Genomic DNA, 24,045 nt, shown 5'->3' on the forward strand with positions numbered 1-24,045 from the left:
AAATGATGATCTACTGATATGATCTGACCATGAATATAAGAGTAATTCTTTTGTTATGTAAAAATAGAAAAAGAAGATGAAACAATCCGATGGACGCATGAAATCCAGTATCCAAATCCTTACCGAATTCAATGAAAATTGTTTCGAAAAAGTAGGGATTGCTATGTCCAATTTTGGCAAAATAGGACTCCAATTTTGGTGGAATTAATGAATAGTAAAGTGCAACCCTCAGTTGATACATTTCATGAACAATCTAATATGGTGGACCTTTCTTTGGAAATAGTGTTCTCAACCTCATAAAAAAAAAGATATCAATATGCATTCCAAATATATTGCAAGTTTATGTAAAAAGAAAATAATTATCTTAGAAAACATTTTATTTCTTTAAGTAGTTTTATCATAATAAAACCCAACAGGATAAGAAATTTGGTACAAGTTGTCAACGATTATATTGACATACTACATGCATCATATCCCTAATCCCTATGGCTATAAAACACTAAGAAGTCACCATTAGCATCATACTTAGTTTTCAACTTCAAGGCTTCTTCCACTTTCAATAATGATGTCAAAATCATCATCTTTAGTTTTAGGATCTGCTTCTGCTATCTTCTTCACTCTTCTTATTTTATCATTATTCTGCGCACAATCAGTTGATGGTTTTGATGTTGTTTGGAACAGAAAGACTGTCACTGTGCAAAATGATATAGGTCCCAACATAGCTTTTAAAATCCATTGCAGATCAAGTGAAGATGATCTCAGCGAGCATACACTATATTACAAACAAAGTTTTTACTGGAGATTTAGAGTAAATTTTTTGAAAACCACTAAATTTGAATGTAATTCAAGCTGGTATGATCCTAATGAAAAAAAGGAGCATGTAATGGAGTTTTATGCTTACTATACAAAAAAATACTACAATAAACATTGTTTGGGTGATTGTTTTTGGAGCATTCGACGAGATGGTGGTTACTTAGGCCAAATTGAAGGTGATACAAAATTTCCGTTCAAAAAGATGTTTTCTTACGAATGATTTTATTTCTTGATTAGCGATGGATCCCCGTAAAAGAATCTAATGATGGTTCTAGTAATAATTTAGTGGAGAAACTCAAGGTCAATATAGTATTCTCGATTTCTCATTGTTTATTAGTTAATGTTCAAATTTGGCTTGTTATTATTTCTTGCTTCAGTATGATGTATTTGCATTTCTATAAGTATTTGGTTCTTATGTGAATCAAATATTTATTCAAAATAATAAAAATTATCTTCGAAGGTGGAAAATAAAATATAAATTCTTCTATGATGGTTTGGCTTGCTCGACGTATTGAATTTTACGTCAGAGGAAACTCGGTTTCATTGCCTTTTTTTCTTGGGAAGTCGTCGTACCAACTTCATGAGAAATATTAAGTTAAGATTCTCGCTATCACGCACGCGGCTGCAGGATAGCCAAAATGAACTCACGTCTACTGGCCGTTGGATTTAAATGAGAGCTGGATATCCAGAATTTAATGATAATTTATTATTTTATCTATGTTTTATTCTTTAAGCAATCGTAAATTCTATATTTATTTTGTATTTAGTCCTCCAAATCAAATGTCAATCAACTAAGACAAAACGCAGGCGCACTGCCCTAAGCATAAAACAAAGAGTTATATCAACATTTAAGGATCCCGTTGCATAGCTTGAGGAGACGATTAGTCAAGAATTTTTTTTTTAAAATACTAACACCTTCATGTTGTGAGCAAAAGGGTAAGTTAAAATAAACTATGTTCATTTTGAATATTGATAAAATCAACAATTGGCCTTCATATTAATTGAACTCAGTAGTTATTCTTGAATAAAAATTTATGATATCACGGTATATATATATACACTCTATGTGTTCTCAGTGTACATTCATCCTATCGACATGTTCTTTCCCATCTGATCAATAAGAAAAAAGATATGTAGTCATACGCCTTTGCCCTTCTCTTTGGATCGGTGTTATCCTGTAAGCGTAGAACACTGAGGATTAATCAAGATCAATAATTACGAGTAGAAGCTCCAAAGAATAACTAACTAAACTAATCAAAGTGATGTTGATCTAGCTAATTCCCTACCATTTAAAATTATCCACAGAATAAACATTAGACCAATTTCCAACAGGAATAGAATAATAGATATAGGAATATATGAATCAAGTTAAAAGTGTTTTTATTATTAGACAACCACAAAATTACCAAGATACGTACCTTAATATTATGTCAGGACCAGTCTTAACCTTTTCATTAAATACCCTAGTATTTCTCTCTTTCCATAAAATCCAGATAAACACATAAGGGAGTATTTTCCAAAAGAAATTGTTCCTCCTAGCAAATGTCTTGAATCTGGAAAAAAATTTGAGGCTGCTAGTATCCATGTTTGTTGCACCTAGCCTTAATGTGGCAACACTTTTGGAAATGGTCGTAAATTTTGAAACACATGCATAATTTGGTTACACTGCAATTGTCTTCCCATAGGTGCCAACTAGTCCCATTTACTATTTCTTGCAAATATGTCCTTTACTTTCAAATATTTTTCTCTAAAATGATGATCTACTGGTATAATCTGACCATGAATATAATAGTAATTCTTTTGTTATGTAAAAAGGAAAAATGCAGATGAAACAATATGATGGACGCATGTAAGAGTAATTTTTTTGTTATGTAAGATTATCCAAATCCTTACTGAATTCTTTGGAAATTGTTTCGAAAATTAAGGATTGCTATGTACAATTTTGGCAATATAGGACGCCAATTTTAGTGGAATTAATGAATAGTAAAGTGCAACCCTCAACTGATAAAGTTCATGAACATTCTAAAATGGTGGACTTTTATTTGGAAAGAATGTTCTCAACCTCATAAAAAAAAATATCAATATGCATTCCAAATATATTGCAAGTTGTTGTAAAAGGAAAATAATTATCTTAGCAAATATTTTATTTCTTTACGTAGCTTTATCATAATAAAACCCAACAAGATAAGAAATTTGGTACAAGTTGTCAACGATTATGTTGACATACTACATGCATCATATCCCTAATCACTATGGCTATAAAACACTAAGCAGTCACGATTAGCATCATACTTAGTTTTCAATTTCAAGGTTGCTTCCAATTTCAATAATAATGTCAAAATCATCATTTTTAGTTTTAGGATCTGCTTCTGCTATCTTCTTTACTCTTCTCATTTTATCAATATTCTGCGCACAATCAGTTGATGGTTTTGATGTTTTTTGGAACAGAAAGACTGTCACTGTGAAAAATGATATAGATCCCAACATATCAGTTCAAATAAGGATGATCTCGGAGAGCATACATTAAATAATTCTACGCATACCGGAAAGTTAATCCCGTGATTTGTCCCGGTAGAAGAAAAAAAAGCTTAGGCTCCAATATAGCAAGAGGCAGTTTTTGTGTTGGGCGAGATCCAACTTTTCTCCCTGTTTTATCTAGAATGTGGAATTTTCTGAGGAACCCAAAGTGGGTTCCTCTCTCTTCCAAAAATCCATTATTAAGATGGTATATATATATATATGGCCCAAATTACACGATCAATGGTTAAGATTAATTGGGACGAACGAGCGAGGCGAGGGAGGACCTTTATATGGCCACTTTTTTGTAAAATCTAAGTGATCAATTGACACAAAAAGATTGGAAATGGTTAGGTCCGAAAAACCAAAAATGTCCCTCCCTTTTACTATAACTTCTTATGTATCATATCTTTTCAGGGGTATAATTGGAAAAAAAAAAGTTTAATATAACATATCTAAAAATCCGCGCCTTAGAATTTTACAAATTTTATCTCGGTTGAAAGGTTATAAAAAAACTCTACGCAATGAGTACAAACAACAATATCAAATTTAGAGTTTTTACGAAAAATTCGAAGGTATTTATCATTTTGGGCGCAATTAAATGCATATCCATTACGCAAACCAACACAAATGATTATGTAGCAATATTTTGGTTTATGCATCAAATAATTTTCCGTTGCAATTAATACAATCCGTTGCAACTAATATAACTATGTACCCCCTCCGTGTAAAAAAATAAATAATATTTTCAGTTTAGCCACAATTCTCGAAAATTGAATACATAGCCATTATGCAAACAACCACAAAGGATGCATAACCACAAAGGTTACTAGCATGTAAAAATAAGCAAAAAGAACTAAAATCAAAACAAAATTGCATGCTCTTAAAATTTTTAAAAAAAAAACTAAAATCAAAAATCAGTCAAATTAAAAAGAACCCTAAAAAAAAATCAAATATCCTAGCTAGAATAAACATCAAAACATAATTGCATGTTATTAAAAAAAAAAAAAGAAAAAAAAACTAAAATCAAAAATCATTCAAATTAAAAAGAACCCTAAAATCAAGTATTTCTGTCATGATATCAAAATCAAAAATACTAGCTAGAATAAACATCAAAACATAATTGCATGTAATTAAAAAAAAAAATAAAAAAAAAATTAGTCAAATTAAAAAGAACCCTAAAATCAAGTATTTCTGTCATGATATCAAAATCAAAATTCCTAGCTAGCATAAACATTAAAACACAATTGCATGTTATTAAAAAAAATAAAACTAATATACCAAACCCTAAAACAAACATCAGTTAAATTGCTTGGTAAACAACCAAACCCTAGAACAAAAACCTCTGCTCATGCCAAATAAATCAGAGAACAAAGGGTTTGAGAGATTAATTTTTACCACTATAGAGGGATTTTCTGACGAGGGTTGCAGATAGATCTGAGGTTTGGAGAGGTTTTCTCTGGTTAGTTGGATTTGAGGATATGAATTCTTCTGAGATGAGAGTTTCTCTAGTCCTAGTTTGATTTTCTGAGATCAAAAATTATAAAAACTGATTTTAGGGTTTTTTTGCAGAGAGTTTTTCTCTAAGATGAGAAAGAGAAAGTGAAAGATAGAGTTGAATGGAGAAGTGTTGATGGGTGAAAAGTGGGAAGGAGAAGCAAGTCCAAGCCACAACAAGCCCATCCCCTTAGAGGTGAAGAAAGAGAATAGATCAACCAAGAATACCCTTCTAAATATCCTTTATTTACTTTTATAATAATCTCCTCATCTTCTTATGAAGAAGCACTCATAAGATCAATATATTATAAAACTACCATTTCCTCTCCATTAAGTTATTAGTAAACCCTAAGAGGTTTTCTTTCTTCCTTGGACTAAGGCCCAACTAAACTAACATGCTCTTTTATGGGCTAGAGCTATCCCAACCTTGTGGGTTAGGTCTAGTCCCCAAGTCTCTCTATACTAAAAGGAATCTCTAATAGGTTAAGGGGACTGCTTTTCTAAGGATAATTATTTTCATGTATCAACATTAGTCCCCTGACAGTTGACTGGTCGTAGGCCAGGTCAACAGTCACATGTTGATTCATCGATTAGCGGATGCAACTAATGGAATTTTCAGACGAACACATCCGCGCATGTTGAACCCTCACGTGTTTCCTCCATCCTCATATGATGGTTGGTTTATCTGTCCTCGGGAGGATGGTCCTTGATAAACGCCTTAGAGGAGGTACCTCGCCTAGAAGCTCACAGGGAAACTATTTTATTCTGACAATCGCACTTTGCTCGTCCGCTGAATCTCCACCCGCTTGGGAATCTTGAGTGGACTACATATACTCCAACCCCGATCATAGGGGAAACGATCAAATATTGGGGTATACATGACGCCATAACATCTCTCGGTATCGAAATGTCCGCTAAGATCATGACAGTTTGGTGCGTTTATTTGCTCGTTTGGATGATTTATCCTTACATGTTTTATTTTCTTTGGGGAAGGAGACTTCAGTGCTGGAAGACATGGTCGCGCTTAATGGTTTTCCCTTTCATGGAAACACATGCTATTACGAGTCTTGTATATTCAAAGCTATGAATAAGTGTGATAAGGATCTTCGAGATCATTTGGTTTTATCCAAGGAAAAGTCGATAAACTTCCAACTTTTAGACGAAGTTAAAGTCGAGGCTCCGGAGAAAAGAGAGGATAAAGAGGAGCTGGGAGCTTCTTCTTGATGACGAACCTCATCAGAAGGTTATTATACTTTGGCTCCTTTTTCCGGATCAAATAAGATTAGGCGTCCTTCCGCGCTGAAACAGTTGGCATCCTCTATGCAAGTTGGTAAAATATGATGAATAGTTTATATCCACGATTCCAAGCCCCCAGGACTATCATTCAAATCAATGTTTGTTGTGTTCTAATAATAATCCAATAATATTATTGTATGTTAGTAATGGAGTTCTCATTCGCATCCTAGTAGGCGCAAGGTATTATTAGCATAATATGTGATAAAGGTGCGGGCGATAGAGAGGGTATTGACATTTTATAATGCAGTCCCCGAGTGCCACAACAAACAGATTCTGAATTATATATGGCGGGTAAATTATTCTTTACATACTTGCATATGTAGCTATTCCAAATGAGGCGCAAGTATAGGAGAGTCACGATGTATAAAAAGACGGCTTACAGAGAGTGGTTTTAGTTACAACATCTGAGTGGTTACATATCGATCGGCTAGCTTAAGCGGGCATATATTCTTACAGAGAATAGGTGCGGTCAAATATAAGTACTTCATTGTCTCATGAAAATGGTAAGTTGTTCGTTTAGTAGGCATGTTTGTGATTATTTATCACTCACATGACCAATAGACTTGTAGATCAGTGTAGATATCGACTCCTACTCTTTAGGATATGCTAAGGCGAATGAATCCTCTCTTTGGGTAAGTGTTGAAGTTTCATTAATTTGTCGCTTTCACGCGCTTTCTCTCTTTTGAAAGTTGTAGGGTGGATGAATGTTCAATATGAGATTTTTATTTAAGTGTTCAAGTGGAATGGCGGATGAGTGTAGCCTGCGAGCCTCCTATAATACGTGTTCAAGTAAAGGGATGATGAATGCAACATGCTAGCCTCCTAAGCATATGATTCTGAAATTTTATTTAAGTATTCAAGTGAAGGGCGGATGAGTGCAACCTGAGCGCCTCTGAAGCATATGATTCTAAAATTTTATTTAAGTATTCAAGTGAAGGGCGGATGAGTGCAGCCTGTGTGCCTCCTAGAATAAGTGTGCAAGTGAAGTGCTTCTTGAAGCAATTATGTCCAGATGTATCCGCTTCGTAGGAATTTGAGGATTACTTCTAAACATGCCAAGTGTTTTATTTGCGGGGTATGAATCTGTGTGTGGATGTTTTAGGCGCTTAACATGCTCCCTTATTAGGTGAGAGAAATGACATTTGCGCGCAGATATTGAAATCATTTATCAACGATCTAGATGAGATAGACTATTATAAGCATGAACTAGTATATGTGTATGTACATTTAAGTTCCGCCTTAGTTTCTGTTGGCGGCCATTGTGGCCTTATCTGAACACATATGATGTATTTTGAAGTTGTCAAAGGCGCATTGAGGGCCTTGCGCTCAATGTACTTTGAAATGTGTTAAATGGAAATTGGCATTACATGATCCTCCCTCCTTAATCATCTCTGCATTTAATATATCCGAGTTGTGTTTAAATGGAATGATTTATTTCTTGTTCAAGCTTTTGTTATTGGCATTCAAATATTGGCTTGTAGTTATTCCTTCGGTGTTCCCCCCCCCCCCCCCCCCCCCCCCCCCCTCTTTTTTGAGGCAGACGAGTGCTTGGTGCTATACTTATGTGCACGAGTCTGTGTAATCACTTAGTTAGATAGTATGCAGAATTATTACACGCCTAAATAGGTGAAGTTGGCGGACGAATGTATGGTATTTGACTTGCTCGCCTCCCGTGCAAAGATTCAAGGAGTGATGATAGATTTTTGGAGGTAAGTCCCCACAAACCTTTTATTTCTTTCTTTCTTTCATATTATTTTTCTCTTCAAATGCGCTCGAAACATGGTAGCTAACTATGAACATGAATTAGCGCTTGCATCTTTGGAATCGAGTATGACGTGCCCTATTTTAGTTTCTTTCGGTCAGCGCCACTATGATTTTCAATTATTGTGGGAGCCTATGCAATTATTCTTTCGAGGTTTACGTTTATCACATAGTTAACGAAAAGAACTAGTAATAATGGAAGAATCAGTCAGGCTTTCTGTTTGTCCCTTAAGAATCAAAGATTGAATTGTTACATGCTACTGTTGCTATACATACCCGACTCGCTCGTGAACGTGAAGAATTATTTGAGGTTATCCAAATGCAATACCTTCATGCAATGGATTTGTACGTGGACCGACTATGTGTTAGTCGGATCAACCCTTCAATAGAAAACGTTATGGCTTCGGATGAAGCTTCTGAAACATTTATTAATGCTCGTGTCCGGATGGAACGCAGAGAAAGCGACTTCGTCATTGCACGCGGTATATTAAAGCGCGCAAACTCCGTCCAATCTTCAATTCTTTAACTTAGTAATCATATCTCAGCGTTGCTCATGATTGACTTAATTCATGGTGCGCTCGAGATCACCTTATCTTATCTTATCTTGTTATTAATTGATGTAATTTGGCTCTCATAGTGGTTGCTCTCAACTAATATTGCAAAGACATAGCCAAGAATAATACCCACATAGAGCCTGCTCTAGTAATTCAACGACGCGCAAATTATCAATCATGGCAACCAACCTTTGCAAGTACACACAAAGCTAGATACAGGATACTTGAGTTCTCCACCACCATTTACGGTCCTGCACTTACACACAGTTAATTACCAAATTAGATCAAAACAACATCGAGAAAAGCAAAATCAGATACAATACAATGCAATTCATTACCTATTCTTCCCCGTTAGTTAATCGCAACCCATTCTTCCTCAAATAAACTTTACATCGCTCCACTTGCAATTTGACCACCTGACCACCTGACCATACATCTGACAAAACACAAACCACAAACCACCTTCTCGGGGAGATTACTTACTGTAAGAGTAAAAATTATGCAGCAAACACCTGACCATAATTTCCATCAAAAACAAAACACAAACCACATTAAAATCCTGACCATACATCCTCAGTGAAGCATTATACCAAACACCTTACAAGCAATAAGCTTCTTTGGAAATTTTTAGCATTTTTGGCATTGAGTGTAGGAACCTTCACCTCTACATAATCCGGTCCTTCTTCACCATTTCCAGATCCAATAACCTTCAAAATCCTGCAAAAAAATTAAAAAAAAAAAAGTTAGCTCCCATCTGTGGACATGAAATAGATAATCAATCTATGGATAAGATTAATATACGAACCGTGATTTAGTTTTCTTCAATGAAAGTCTGGATAAGCTTGATCGTCTTTCTTCAAGAACATCGAATGTTGGGCCTTCTTCTTAATCATCATCAACAACTGCAATTTCTTCATTCTCTGTCTTCATAATTATCTCCTCCATTGAAGGGGTTTCTTATAAACTGATATAACCCTTGAAAATGTATATCTTCTTAATGTACTTTTGTATGTAAAGCGAGTTTATCCTCTCCGGAACATATCTGATTATAGTTTCGGGTAAGTGATTTCACTAATTTTTTGATTGATATAGGTTTATTTCCCACAAAATTTCATTTTTTTTAACCCTAAATCAAGAAAAATCTCTTTTCATTTTGCATTCAAACAATGGGAAAATAGAATAAAGTAGAAAGGGTCTATAGAAGCTAAGATGGTACTGTTAGATGTGTAAAAAAACAATGTAGAGATGAGAATGGATTTAAGATTCATGGATACACTGAAAAATTCGAACAAATTTTCTCGGTCATTTAAAAGGAAGTCATCGATTTAGTCTAATTGCTGCTGCAACTGTAGTTTACAATGAGTGAATTCAACAGAAATGGGGGATGGGCTACTTTTTAACTGGATTTTGTTAAGCATTTAGGTAGGATTGGGAAATGTAAGGTCAAAGAGACGCTAAAAAGAATGGTTTATGACTTATATTGAGTAGTGATTCAGAGACCCTTTTCAAGGAGAGGTTGAACATGCAGAGCAATTGATGTCATTATCGACAATTGAGGAAGGTGATGAAGCGGAGAAACTGTTGCTACCTGAACCGGAGAGGGGAAAGAATGCATTTGCTTTAGGTTGGTCTTATGAACCTGCGACTAAAGAAAATGGTGAGATCTCTACCTCCAGAGTTGTTTTTGATGAAATTGAGGTTGAAAGTTTGAGAAGAAGGGCAAAGATAGTGGTGCTTTAAGTAAAGGTGGTGGCGGTACTCAGCTTTAGATGGTTGATGAAAGAGCTAGAGAAGGGAAGAGAGTGGAATAACAGGAAGGATTACTCATTACTGGTTATGTGAAGGATTGTCAAGGCTATGAGCAAAGATTACTTATTTCCTTAGCGTTGTTAAGGTAATTGAAAAATATGTTGGAGAATTGGAAATGCTTGACACCAACCACATACTTAGTGTTGATCAAGAGGAGCTCAAAACAGTGATTCCACAGATTGGCGGTCTTGTGAAGATAGTAAATGGGGCTTACCGAGGAATAGGATCAAGTGCTAGGTTGGTGAAAGTGGACACAGATAAGTTTAGTGCCAAGGTACTGATAGAAAAGGGCACATATGATTGAAGAATACTTCAGGCAATTGATTATGAAGACATCTGCTAGATTACACAATGAGTCTTTAATGATGCAGGTGAGTTTAATTCCTTCAAAACTTCCTTGATATACCATTTTTAAAACTGATTTGCCACCTTTTTCTTTCCCGTGCAATGAATGTTATTACTATGATTTGTAAACAGACTTTATCTTAATTCTGTCAGCCTTTTGTTTTTACCCTCATCGGATGAAATCATGTTAAACTACCACGTTACACTATGTGTCCTGCCATATACAAGTTTCATTCTCTAATCTGAATACTGTGTATAGATTCTGATATCTGTAAACAACTTATGTCAGTTAAGTATTCTATACTACTATAACATTTACACTGCAGCCTCTAGATCCTTGACTTATGGGGTATGACCCCTTGGTTAGTTGTTCCAATCATCTGTGCAGGAATCATAGCAGCCAAGGAACTTGATCTTGCAATAATAAAATCTACCCATTACGTCTGCAATCAGCTTGAGATGCGGGTAGGATGAAGGACTTCGTTAAAACTTCCTTATTTCTAGATTGTTGGGATTACTACCTACTCTATGTTCTCTTCTAACCTAGGTTGTATTTTAACTTTGATTTCTTCTTAGTTATTGTTTTGTATGACGTGGTTTTGCTGGTTATAATTTGTGATGAACCCAGAGCTTTTTATCCTGTAGAAACCAAAAGGGGGTTATTTTGGTTAAGTTGTTTTGTCATTGTTTGGGATTCTCAATACCCTTGATTTGTGTAAGCTGACTTTCTTATTTTAGCTTTATTTGCATAACATTTCGTTATTACTTATTACCTTCCTTTTGGATGAAATCACGTTAAACAACAACCACACCGTGTTTAGTGCCATTTACAAATTTCATTTTCTGACATGAATGCTGTTTGTAGATTTTGTTATCTGCAGCCAAAATCTATGTTAGTTCTTCGTGTAGCGTTCTTTACGACTTTAGCATCTTCGCTGCAGTTATTAAATAACAATATCATCTAGAGATTCCTTAGATTTCTGGGTATGATATACAGCATATAATTTCTGAAACTTTTAGGCTAGGTTAATTGTCCTAATAATCTGTTGTGGAAATTATAATCAAGGTTGTAATCACCTTGATATGCAGGTGGATAGAAGGATTTCAATTCTTTGTCTTCAAATGTTGTGATTACTTCCTAAGCTAGAGTGTACCTTCGATTTCTTTTTAAGTAGAGTTTTGTGCACATTTTTAATTAGAGTTTTGTGCGATGTCCTTTTCCCCATAATACTTTGTGATGAAACCGAAGCTTTGCATCCAACAGAAACCAAAAATGGGTTACTTTGGAAGGTTAAGCTGTTTGGTAATCTTAATTTGTTATACATGTAGTTGAATGAAAGTATGGCCTATTTGTACCTATATCCTTGGTTCGTGTAATGCTTGTATTTAGCTTACCTTTTTCTAGTTTCGAATTGGAGTGAAAAAATATGAACATATAAGAGGTGTCAGTTATATAATACATACCATTTTATTGTCTCTCCAGATTAAGGGACAAACTGTTGAAAGCAATTGTAAGGTGCAGCTGTTCGGCAAAACAGCCATCTCATATCCAAAATGTAAGGAGGAGCTCTTCGACAACACAGCCATCCTATACTCAAAGACTATGTGATTTTAATCAATAAGGTTAGTGGCACATATTGAAACTGTCATAAGAACTGTTGTACATACCAACATGTGACATATATAGCTTGGCATTTGTACACTCTCTCACTTTGAGCAAGGGTTGGATTACTCGCCTACCCATGTGTTCTTCTTGCTTTAAGAAAATGCAAACTTTAGGTATCTATAAGCATGGTATTGTACAACATAGTTTTTTGTGGTTAATTATGCTGTATCTGTAGATGTACCCAGGGATCGAAAGCAACGCCTGAATGAAATTGAAGTGGTGGAATACCTGAATGACTATTCTCTAAACTTATCTTTCCAGGGTTCGATGGCAATGCAGATGGTTGGATCTACTTGGGTTGCTTACGTTCTTCTTTTGAAGCGATAAGTGATATGACCAGTTTCGTGTAAGGTATTGAACCAAATTAATAAATATATAAACTTTGTCGGCGGTGGCAACAAGAGTGTTTTGGTTTTATTGCAATACAAGAACCCCATTGTAGTACATAAGAATTTAGAGCAATGTTAATTGATTTTGAAGATGATCTCTAATAACATAAGATAGGGTTGTTGTACTTTCCAAATGCTGTTGCCTAGAAATTAGAACATTAGAGACCTGTCATGTAGGTATCAGATGACAATAAAAGTCTGAATGGCTTCAACTCCGAATACAAAAGTTTGTGAGCTGGAGATGTGAGCTTTATGTCTTGAGGCTGTGTCAAGCCTCCAAGGTTTGCAACTACTCTTTTGGCTCTGTTTGAGTTAGCTCCCTAACTTTATGATTCAAGTTATCATCTACATTTACTTGGTAGTCTTTTTGCCCCAAATATGTTCAGTGGCTCTAGACCAGTATAATAGGATCACATAGCTCAGCTTCTGACTTTGTTTTGAGTTAGTCCACTGTCCATTAAGCTGCACATTACTGCGTCGAAATCTGCTTTCCGCTATTATGAATCTATAAAATCGACTGTAAATGACTATCTACTTTAGATTCTCAAATTATTTGGTCTCAGAATTATTACCCGTCTAACATCAATTTTAAATAGAAGTGTCCTTTTTACTTGAATGAGAAAAAATCATTACTAATTGGAAATATGACTACTTGGAGAAATGAAATCAGTCTTAATCACATATGCATGAATGTCGATCGTTTACTTAGATTGACGAAGTGCCGAATCTTTGTTATTTGCTTTAACGTTTTTTATTTGACTAAGCTTATCATATCCAATCTGGTTCACGACAACTGTGGGATTTGGGAACGTACTACGTATCACACACATCATCTCTATTATGATAGAAAAGATAACCAGCAACCCATATTACGATTGGGCTGTAACTTAATCATCGCGTGTTTCTTTTTCCTTGAGGTTTATGATTGTTATAAAGACGAGCCTTTTGTCGCTGAAATTTGTTGTCTCTGAAATCCATCTAATACAATGACTTCTTCCATAGGCCGTACAATGGCCTTTGTTCTCTCTTAAATTAGTTTTCCTTTGCTTTTCAATTGGTTTGTACCTTATAGTCTCTCGTCATATTTAGCTGGTAAGCTATAAAGGTGTTTTAAACAATCAGCAGAATTTTTAAACTACGACTACTATCTTCATGTGCAGGTTGTGGATCGAGTGCTATGAAACTGCGCCATGGGTACCGAGGATTGAAACTGTGGACAGAAATCTGCTCTACTGCAACCACGGGTACTGAGGATTAAGTAGGCGTTTGCATAATAGTAGCATCAAAGTCGGAGTTCTATAGGTATTGGTTTACAGTAACAACTGCTCAACAAATGCCGCCATCTGGGATGGTCTTCGGGGTAGAAGTTCAATTGGCATCACCATCAATTGCCACAGGCCCTGTAATGTAAGTGTAAAAGCCCGTTTCAAGCCTCATCAGTGATTATGGTGGAATCTGTGAAAAATAGTGATTATGATGTCGACCATAAATTCTTGCCTCCTTTGTAGAGCGGCAGGAAATGTTGAAATTCTTTTCTTCATTCTCAGGAGTCGGGACCAGAAAACAAAGAGGGTCGGCTAAACTAAAAAAAGGCGACATTGACCGTCCAAATTGGTAGGATACGTGACAGACACATTCTTTTTGTCATACTAATTAAATGACACATTCAGATAACCTCTGAGCCATGATCTTGCTTTGTTTGACCAGAAGACAAAACTTTCCCAAAGCCTAAACCAAAAGGTTACAGTTGTGAACAGCTCACTTCCAACCAATAAACAAGGTCCCCTCAGAAGCTGATCTTTTTTTCCTCTAAATTTAGGAATAAGATGGTTTTTGGGTTATACACCATGAAAGGAATATCATTGGTCCTCACTTCAATCAAACTTTTGCCAGAAAAGAAGAATGGAACTTACTAGTAGATCCTGTCATTGTGGGAAATGTATCGAGTTTCTTGCAGAAAACGATCTTTGGAATCTTGATGAGCTTTGTGAATGTTAAAGTTGTAGTAGTATTTCTTTTTTGGTTTAGAGGAATGTGACATATTCCTACCTATCCATACGATGACACATACATAGCTATCTATCCAACTCTCGTTCTTTTTTATTTTTTAGTTAAGACGCGTTTTAAAATGTTTAGTTGCTTGTTTTAAAACGTTTAGTTGGCTGTAATTATTTAGTTCAGTAACCTGAGTTCGAAATTCGTCAACACCAAATATTTGGTTTTCCCTATTTCCTATCCCCACTTTTCCTATTTCCCATCCCTTTCACAATTTTGAAAGTCAATTTATTTTTCAATCCTGGTTTTTCCTATGTACTATCTATAAAAGTCAAATTGATTATGACTATTATATTTGTCTTCTTCTTCATTAATCTCTCTTTGTTACTAAAAAAAGACAACGAAAACTACCGAGATATATATCCCGGAAGACTCTGTTATTGAAAATTTAGGATAAAATATCTCAACCCTAGATGAATCGAATATCTATGAAGATTACGTTAATTATATTCATCTATTGAACAAGGTTCAATGGTTATTAATCAATTTAATTAATCATTGATTTCCAAACTATCCCACCACCCTCCTGTTATAAATGAATGATCAACCAAATTATTATGCATTTTTCGATCGTGAAAAACTAATTTGGATCCCAACATGACTCTCTAACCTATATATGTTCTATTGTGTTAATCCTCTTAGTAAAAAGCATAGCTTACTAACTTAAAGCCAACATGTTACAATCATTACTGATGGTGCGGCCAACGAACACAAATGTGCAGGTATCGGAGGAGTCTTGTGGAGAGATGAGGCACTCATAGTTTGCTGTCTTAAAATCCACAAAAATTGTATTCGCCGTAATATCTCCACGGTGATGCATATTTCAGTAACTTTGATTATTTATTTATTATTGACTTATAAAAGAACTGGTGATGATGTATGGAGAAGGAGTAGAAGAGATAATGGTCAATGGTGGAAATGGAGGCGATGGAAATGTGATTTGCTGTTATCTAGGGTTTTTATGTTTAGTTATAAGATGATATTTTGTTGGGTGTAAATAAAAAATAAGATAGTATTTAGGATATATGAAAATTTATATGGATTGTACTTAGGATAATTGGGGATGGGACTTAAGAGGGATAGGAAATAGGAGAAATGGGGATGGGAAATAGAAAAAATCAAATAATTTACCAATAAAAAAAGAACAATTATTTACTGTGTTATTCGTTGACAATAAAGAGTTTGATGGTGTGCTGATGAGTTTCAAACTCAGGTCGTTAATATCATCATTAAATAGTTTTATGGTTGTATTATAGTGACATTGATATAACTAGAAACAAATTATTTCTTGAAAAATGAATAAATCTAAGTTACAACTAATATGTATACAAATCTTGGTTGTCTGATGCTTGTCCTGTACCTTCAACTTGGTATTGGATATATGTCCACCTAATAGCCACAAAATGTGCATCCAAGTATATCTAATTTCTAATCCATGCATCCACATCCACAGGGTGGCAAGCTCAAGATTCTTGCAAGATATCCAAGATTTCAATATAATTATTCATTTATATATTTCATTTTATGATTTATAAATTTAAATAAAAATGAAAAAATATGAAGAAAAAAAAGTAAAACCATGATAACCCTCACCCGGTAACATCTTCATATACAAAGCTTTTTACTACAAGTATGAGCACTCATCATGCATCCGTTCATATTTTCTTCTGTATTTCAAAAAAATTAATAAAATCATATTTCTTTTGCTATTTTCGAAACCCTGGACCGTCGCTTTGATCTTCGGTGGTGAGTACCATGTCCACTACTGAACTTCAACCTCCCTGTGTCCTTAAACCTGATCTTCTCTTCGGGTACTATCACACATTCAGGTGGAGGGGTGGAGTATCTCAATGTATCGTAGCAGTATGAGTAGTACATATATCTCTGTCTGAAATTACTCATGGCCGTGCGGCGGTCAGGAGTTATAACTGCATAGTCCGCACTCTCTAAATCGGCTTTTGTTTCAGAACAACCTTGTGAAGATACTTGCTGGATAGGATCAACTGCACAACCATGAAGAACTAAGTCTTTGAATTCGGATACGAAAGGAGCGTACTTATAATCAACTTTGTATTTTCCACCCTGTGTAGCCCAAGTTGATGCGTCCCATATTGTTGCATATAGTGCCATGGGTTTCGCTGGGTAGTCTCCACCCATTTCTTCATTACGTACTACTTCACGAATTGGAACATCATCGACATAAAAGCTGCAAAACCGTAACGACATCAATTCGGTGCATCTAACAACCTTAAAAACACTATACAACGTAAATAAATACAAACGATCTTACAGAATCTCAACAAATTAATTCAGAGAGTTTTAAATTATGGACATGTACGCATGACTAACGTTGAATGTATCCAACAATGTTATTAATTCCAAGAAAATGGGATACTTACATAATGTGCTTGGCAGTCCATAGAATGCTGTATCGGTGAAACTCACGGGTTGGATCAAACCACAAGTTGTATCTCTCTTCTCTACCACGGTTTGTGCTACCGTTACCGTAAACGTTAGTCTGAAATCTCCATGGTTTTCCATCAATGTTTCCCAAGAACTCGAAATCTAATTCGTCGTGGTTCTTCTCAAAAACGTCTCCATTCGATGTCTGTCATAAATATACACGGTATTAGCCATTAATAACCGATACAAAATCCAAATGTTGACACAAAATTTAATTCACAAAACAAAATCTTAAGGTGAACTTGATATTAATTCCTGTAACTTTCATACATAAATTATTTTTTGTCATTTAACAATTCAAATCGATGTACACCTCAAAAAATTTATTTCAGTTTTCATTTTTCAAACCAGCTAATTTTTGGCCATAACACATGGAACCGGAAATCATTTTTATTTTATTCCGTTAATTAGCTTTTACTAAGCCTAAATTTTAGTTAATTGATTGTTATTTTTTTTTTTGCAAGAATAATTCAAATGAGATACTATTACCTTTGAATTAGCTCAAACTCAAAACAGAAATATTTTAACCTTTTTTTCCTCCAAAATTCAATCGAAATTTTGTTAAAAATAGTAAAAAAAGAAAAAAACTAACAAAATTAACTGAACTGGATGACCGTTTTCACGGTGGGAAAAAATTCGCATTGAATGCCATTTTACATGCGAAAATTCTTGACACGCTAAAAATTTAATGCTTCCCTCGTCCCACGTTCAACATTCTGGAACGCATGCTTATCCACCAAGTGTCAAAATCGTTTCAGAAACATAAGGGCAAGATTTCGTGATTGTCTCTTCCACTACAACCTCAACCTAGTAGTAGTTCTCTAACCGAAACTGATCCGAAATCCTGAAGCCCTTCTCTGTTTTTTTTTTTTTTTTATTTCAATGATATATGTTTTCCTAATGGATCATTTTTGATCAAATTGATGGCTACTGGGACTTTAATTTGATAAAACTGTTGAAACTTGATGAATTTGATCAATTTTTTTGATCAAATGAAGAACAAAATCTGATAAGCTTTACCGATGATGGATTTAATCATGAAAATGATAAGCAAGGAAAACTTACGTAGAAAGCGACGACAACTCCTGCAGTATAATCAGAAGGCAATTTGATTTTGGCGCTGAATAATCCATGGTTATATAAACTTGATGAGATAAAACCAGAACCTACAAAACACAACAACAAAAAACCATTAATCAAAACAAAAACAATGAATCAAAACCCTAAGGGAATGAAAAACAAATACTCTTATTCTTACCAGTGTAACGGTCTAAAACAAGACGAACAGAATTTCCATCAGGTGCACGAAGGAGATTGAAATCACCAAAAAGAGGAACATATCCTTCGTCAAATGAAATGGTCGAAACGTTACTAAACGCTGATGCATCTGTTGAACATACTAATACAGAAAGAAGTAAGAAAGGGAGGAGGAGAACCATCATCATCTTTTTCTCCATTAGAGTTATAGAGAGAGAAGAACAATTATTCTTCTGTTGTGTGTTGCAGCAACAGGGATTTTTCTTCATATATTTCTTGTTTCTCTGTCTCTCTCTAGAAATAACATAAAAAAATAATGGAGAAAAGTTTTCCCCTTCTTTCTTTCTTTTTCCTCAACGGAAAACTTTATATACGACTATGAAAGTTTCATATTTTTCATTTGGCCAATAATACCCTTCGTTGGAATAGTAAAAGATGCTGAATATGAAAATGAAACACAAAATTGGTTAAAATTACCAAAATCAACAATTCCTGGGTGAAATGGACAGTTAGATTTTGATATTGTTTAAATGGACAAAAATGTAAAAATAGGCAGGATGTAACCAGTTTCATCGTGTCCATTTTCAAATATTTTTCTTATTTTTAATTTAAACAGGATGTATCCAGTTTCATCTTTGCTATTTTTTAAATTTACACAAGATGAAACCAGTTTTATCCTTATTATTTTTTTTTTGGCCATTTCACCCAAACTATTTTTTACTCGTCCGTTTGAACCGTGATTTAAAAATATTTGGACAAATGACCCATTTTCCGTAAATGAAAACACTTGTCATGAACAATGAGAGGGTGTTCGGATATTTTCTGTTTAGGAGTTACTTTTCGAAGCTGAAAACCCTTATTACCGCGTTTGGATATCGGAAGTAGAATTCAGAAGCAAAAATATTTTGCTTTACAAAAAGTTGAGATTTCCGCTTCTAAGGATCACTCTGATTTGGTCTCTAAAGAGACTGAATCCGCAGATTAACGGAAGCCAGTAATCAAAGTCTTATTTTCAAAAAAAAAAAAAAAAGGATCACTCTGATTTTTTTGGTTCCCAAATAACTTCTTGGTTTTTGACTTATGGAGGTCAGAAAAATTGCATTTGGATTCTGGATGTGCACATTGAAAATGACTTCAAGAGGCAAGAAACTAACTTTCATGAAGCAAAATCATTTTACTTTTTGAGAGGATCACTTCTTCTTTTGGTACTCAAACACCCAACAAAGAGTTTCTTATTGGGTACATACCCGTGTTATATTTTGTGGGAGTAGATGAACTCAACGAAGCTAGATCTATTATTTAATTGTTTTTATTTTTCAATAGGGAAGCAGTTGAGTGTTTTGAAAAACACAGTGATGATTTAAAAGATTACGATAGTGATACAAACCTACTAACCCAATACTTTGTATAATGATTTCACTTTGACGAATTTGTTTTTTGATGATGTAAGTGGTTGTGGGTGTTTTGTTTTCATTGATATGAAAACTATTAGCTGTATAATTAGAGTGATGATCAATTGATTTGACGTAACCTAAAATACAAACACACAGGCAGACTCTTTGGCAAAAAAACAACCACGATTTGATGCCTACAATATATGTCCAGTCCACTCATATGCAGCAACAACTACAAGAGCCACTTTTTTTTTTCACTAGCCAATATCATGAATTACAATTCTTTTATTAATATCTTACTGTAAAAAAATAATATATATTATTCATTTCCAGATTTATTTATTTTTTGAGAATTTAACGTCTAAAAAAATACATTTATTTTTCATTTCCATTTTTTTTAATCCCTTTTTTTGTTATTTTGACCATACTTGGATAACGGACTAGTAGTCTAGTACTAGCTAAGTAGGTAGTCGTTCCAAAATGAAAAAAAAAAAATAAAGCATAAAAAACGCAGTAAAAAATAGTTAATCCCTTTCAAAAAAAATAAATTAACTTGAAACAGTTTTATTCTAGAAAAAAAATATAATTCTTGATAAACATCATAGCTTGATCGATTTACTATTCGTCAACCTAATCCAAAACTAACCAAATAATGCATTCTTCAATTATTCTACACACAAATTAAACTGTTTTTGAAGATAAAATCTTAAACTAAGTTATCCAAGATAATCAAATCATAACTATTTTTCAAGCTAATTTTAAACCTAACCAGAATAATTCACTGACAAAACCAATTTGACCTGTATATAGAATGATAAGATAATTCATTTGTGAACTCGGATTCTCTGAATGCGTCAAGATTAAGAGAATCATTTGCGACATGTATATAAAACGACAAGATAATCATTTATAACCATAAAACTTGTGAGCAATGGTACAATATACAAGACAAAATTACAAGTTCTAAACACCAAGGTTGAGTAAAATAAGAAAGGATACAAAGTACAAAATTTCTTGCAACTAAATTTGTTTCTGCAGTAGTAGTATTAGCTATTGTAAATTCAGCCCTCTTCCCGATTAGTGCTATTCCAGTACGATTCCAGTACAACCTTTCTTGATTCAGATTATGATATTTATCTTTCTAATGGGAATGAAAATTGTAAGCAGTTTCTCAAATTCAGATTCCGGTATTCTATCTTTCTAAGAAAATGTACAATGTAGGAAGTTTGTTGATCCAGATAGTGTTAATCTGAGGGAAATTCGGTGCATTAACCACAATAATTGAAAATTTTAAAATGCTGATACATACTCACAAAGGTCAAATGAGCATACTGGGGATGATGAAGTAGTCGATATTGTTTTCATGCATAACTGAAGGTGACCAGAAATTCTCTTTAAAATTTCATCAAATCATACCTTAGAAGGTTGACCATTTGGGCTTGGCAAAGTCATCAGGTGAAGTCGTTCTAAGATCAAGTCCTTTCCTTTCTCCCATGGTTCCAATAGCCACATGGCCCACCTCCACCAGTCGGCATTGGCCTCTTCGGCATCAAATTTTCCTCTCAGGCAAACTCTGGCGGTAAGTAAGTCTTCTGTGCATAACCTTCTTCAGTTCCCTGCATTTCAGAAAAGTAAATATAAACCATAATCATTATTCTTCTATTCTATTTCCTCTCTCGTGTAAGAACAGCCAAGTCTAAATTATAATCATAACTAAGCAAATAATGATCTCCTCAGATCAGTTAATTTCCAAATTTGAATAAGCAACTACTGGGGATAACCCAGTAACCATAACAAGAATGAATGTGTCTAGTTTTGGTCATTTCTCCATACGGATAGAGAGACATAAAAACGTTATTGCTGAGTAGCATGTATATGGCCATTATCTACCTCTCCATAGGGAAAAAAAAAGTAAGCAATATTATTGTAACGTCAATGCTACCTTAAGCTTCAATGTAACTATTTGACAGAACTAAATACATACAACATGTTTAACGGCAGTCCATCTTTGTCTTCACATGACATCTTTAATTTATAAAAGGACTCAATGAAGTTAATGGCATCATTTGAGAAGAAGCATTTGACGAGCTTCACTCTGGAGGCCCATAACATGAACTCATGAAGTGTTATTTAGAACGGTTCAAGAAATTCATGTAAATCAGTTCAAAAATTAATTGTGTTACTTGTGTATATGTACACCAGCAACATAAAAGGGAACATAACTAGAAACATTGATTCGCCAACATTAATATAGTACTTGGTTCCTGTAAAAAAAAAAAACTGCAACATACTACAGAAACAGTACCTAACTAGAATAACAGAAGTAAGGCCCAGATTCATATGTTCACACTCTGAAATATACATCAAATTGTGCCAATTTTCTGGAGGATAATACATGATTTGAATAAACACATCTTGTGAAGTCATCCCATTGTTTTGTAGCATGCAAACACACATGTATGGTTGGGTTACAAAGAAAGAAAGAAATTGGTGAATCATTTAGACTGAAATATACCATTTCGGTGGAATATAGTGCTCTGTCATAAACCCTATTATTCATTGATTTTTGTTTAATTAAAGACCATTTCAGTGCAAGATATTTTTTCTTATATCATTCTTTGTTTGACTAATTTTTAATGTCTGTTCAACATTAGTCATGTGTACATGTATCATTCAAACTCTCTAAATTGGTAGTCATGCGTACATGTACCATAATCTAGAACTCTCCAAATTGAATTGCTAAGATTCTGTAATGATCATGCATTTATTATTAAAAAAGAAAAGTTCAAGCTTCTTAAATAGTTCCTTATACTATATGCATCCACGAAAACTACTATAATTCCTAACTACAGCCTTTAGTCCATGCCAAGATGGAGATAAATATGAATAAAGGATCTTATAATCGACTGGTTAAGATTATTTTTATTTTTACGTTTTATAATGTTTTTATGCTTGTCAGATGCACCCTTCTGGTGTTATGCTTTTGCAGCTTTTATGTCGATGCTGTTCCAATCAGAGTAGTACGTAATGAAGAGATGGGTGGAGACTACCCAGTGAAACCCATGGCAATATATGGAACAATATGAGATGCATCAAATTGGCCTACATCGGGTGGAATATAGAAAGACAATTATATATATGCCCCTTTTATATCCAAATTTGAAGACTTAGTCATCCATGGTTGTGCAGTTAATCATGACTATTGCTCAATAAAGGGTACCCAAGAATTCTCTCTTAAGTTTCATGGAAGCATACCTTAAAAGGTTTTGAGTTTTGACCATTTGGGCTCCGCAAATTCAGAAGGTGAAGTTGTCCTAAGATCAAGGCATTTCCTCTCTCCCCTGGTTCCAATAGCCACCTACAGCAGTCAACATTGGCTTCCTCGACATCAAATTTTCCTCTCAGGAAAAAACTGGCTGTAAGTAATTTCTATGTACATAACCTTCTTCAGTTCCCTGCATTTCAGGAAAGTGCATATTTCAATCCCAGCAACTAATAATAACCGCAACTGTTCTATTCTATATCCTCTTGTCAGGTTTAAATTACAATCATAACTTAACAAATATTTGAATAAACAACTAGGGATAACCCAGTTACCATTAACAAGAATATTTTTGTGTCAACTTTTTGTTCATTTGTCCATAAGGATAGAGATGCACAAACATTGTTACCGAGTAAAATGTACATGACCATTATCTACCTCTCTATAAGGACAAAAATGTAAGCAGTGCTTTCGTAACATCAATGTTACATTAAGCTTCAATGCAAGCTAATTAACATTACAAGTTACATACAACATGTTTAATGACAGTTAAAGCCGTTCCACCTTTGTCTTCACATTACATCTTTAACTTATAAAAGGACTGAACGATGTTAATATCATCATTTGAGAAGAAGCAATTGACGTGCTTCACTATGGAGGCCCATAACATGAAGTTTCAATTAAAGAATAGTTGAAGAAATTCATGTAAATCAGTTCATAACTGTGAAAAGGTACTTGTCTATATCATGGTACACCAGCATCAAAGAAGGAATCATCACGCGGACTAAGATTTGGCAACCTTAGTTTAGTAATAGCACCCAAATACTGTAAATAGAACCAAATGCAACAGACTACAATAAGGGTGCCCATAACATCCCAGATAACACATGCGACGGATGGCTCGTATGTATGACTACTTGGTTAGGCACATGCCCAGATCCATATGTTCACACTCTGAAATATACAT

General features: G+C 34.5%; 1 protein-coding gene and 1 pseudogene across 1 annotated transcript; one reads left to right on the forward strand and one right to left on the reverse strand.

Moving 5' to 3' along the window:
• Positions 1-8,719: 8,719 nt before the first annotated feature.
• LOC113332484 lies at positions 8,720-14,762 on the forward strand (annotated as a pseudogene).
• Positions 14,763-16,182: 1,420 nt separating this feature from the next.
• Positions 16,183-18,761, reverse strand: LOC113332483 (probable xyloglucan endotransglucosylase/hydrolase protein 30). The gene is made up of 4 exons (XM_026579019.1): positions 18,424-18,761; positions 18,231-18,331; positions 17,102-17,310; positions 16,183-16,908 (listed from the first exon to the last, which is right to left on the reverse strand). The coding sequence occupies exons 1-4, from the start codon at positions 18,689-18,691 to the stop codon at positions 16,395-16,397; spliced, it is 1,092 nt and encodes a 363-aa protein (XP_026434804.1). The 5' UTR covers positions 18,692-18,761; the 3' UTR covers positions 16,183-16,394.
• Between the last annotated feature and the right edge of the window lie 5,284 nt (positions 18,762-24,045).

Source organism: Papaver somniferum, unplaced genomic scaffold (genome assembly GCF_003573695.1).
Source record: "Papaver somniferum cultivar HN1 unplaced genomic scaffold, ASM357369v1 unplaced-scaffold_131, whole genome shotgun sequence".
In the NCBI taxonomy this organism is placed as follows: Eukaryota; Viridiplantae; Streptophyta; class Magnoliopsida; order Ranunculales; family Papaveraceae; genus Papaver; species Papaver somniferum.

Excerpts from the sequence above, each read along its gene's own strand:
- LOC113332483 (XM_026579019.1), bottom strand. The coding sequence starts at position 18,691 with ATGAAGAAAAATCCCTGTTGCTGCAACACACAACAGAAGAATAATTGT. Across the intron at positions 18,332-18,423 it reads TGTTTTAGACCGTTACACTG|GTTCTGGTTTTATCTCATCA; the intron begins GTAAGAATAAGA and ends TGTGTTTTGTAG. Across the intron at positions 17,311-18,230 it reads GAGTTGTCGTCGCTTTCTAC|ACATCGAATGGAGACGTTTT; the intron begins GTAAGTTTTCCT and ends TATTTATGACAG.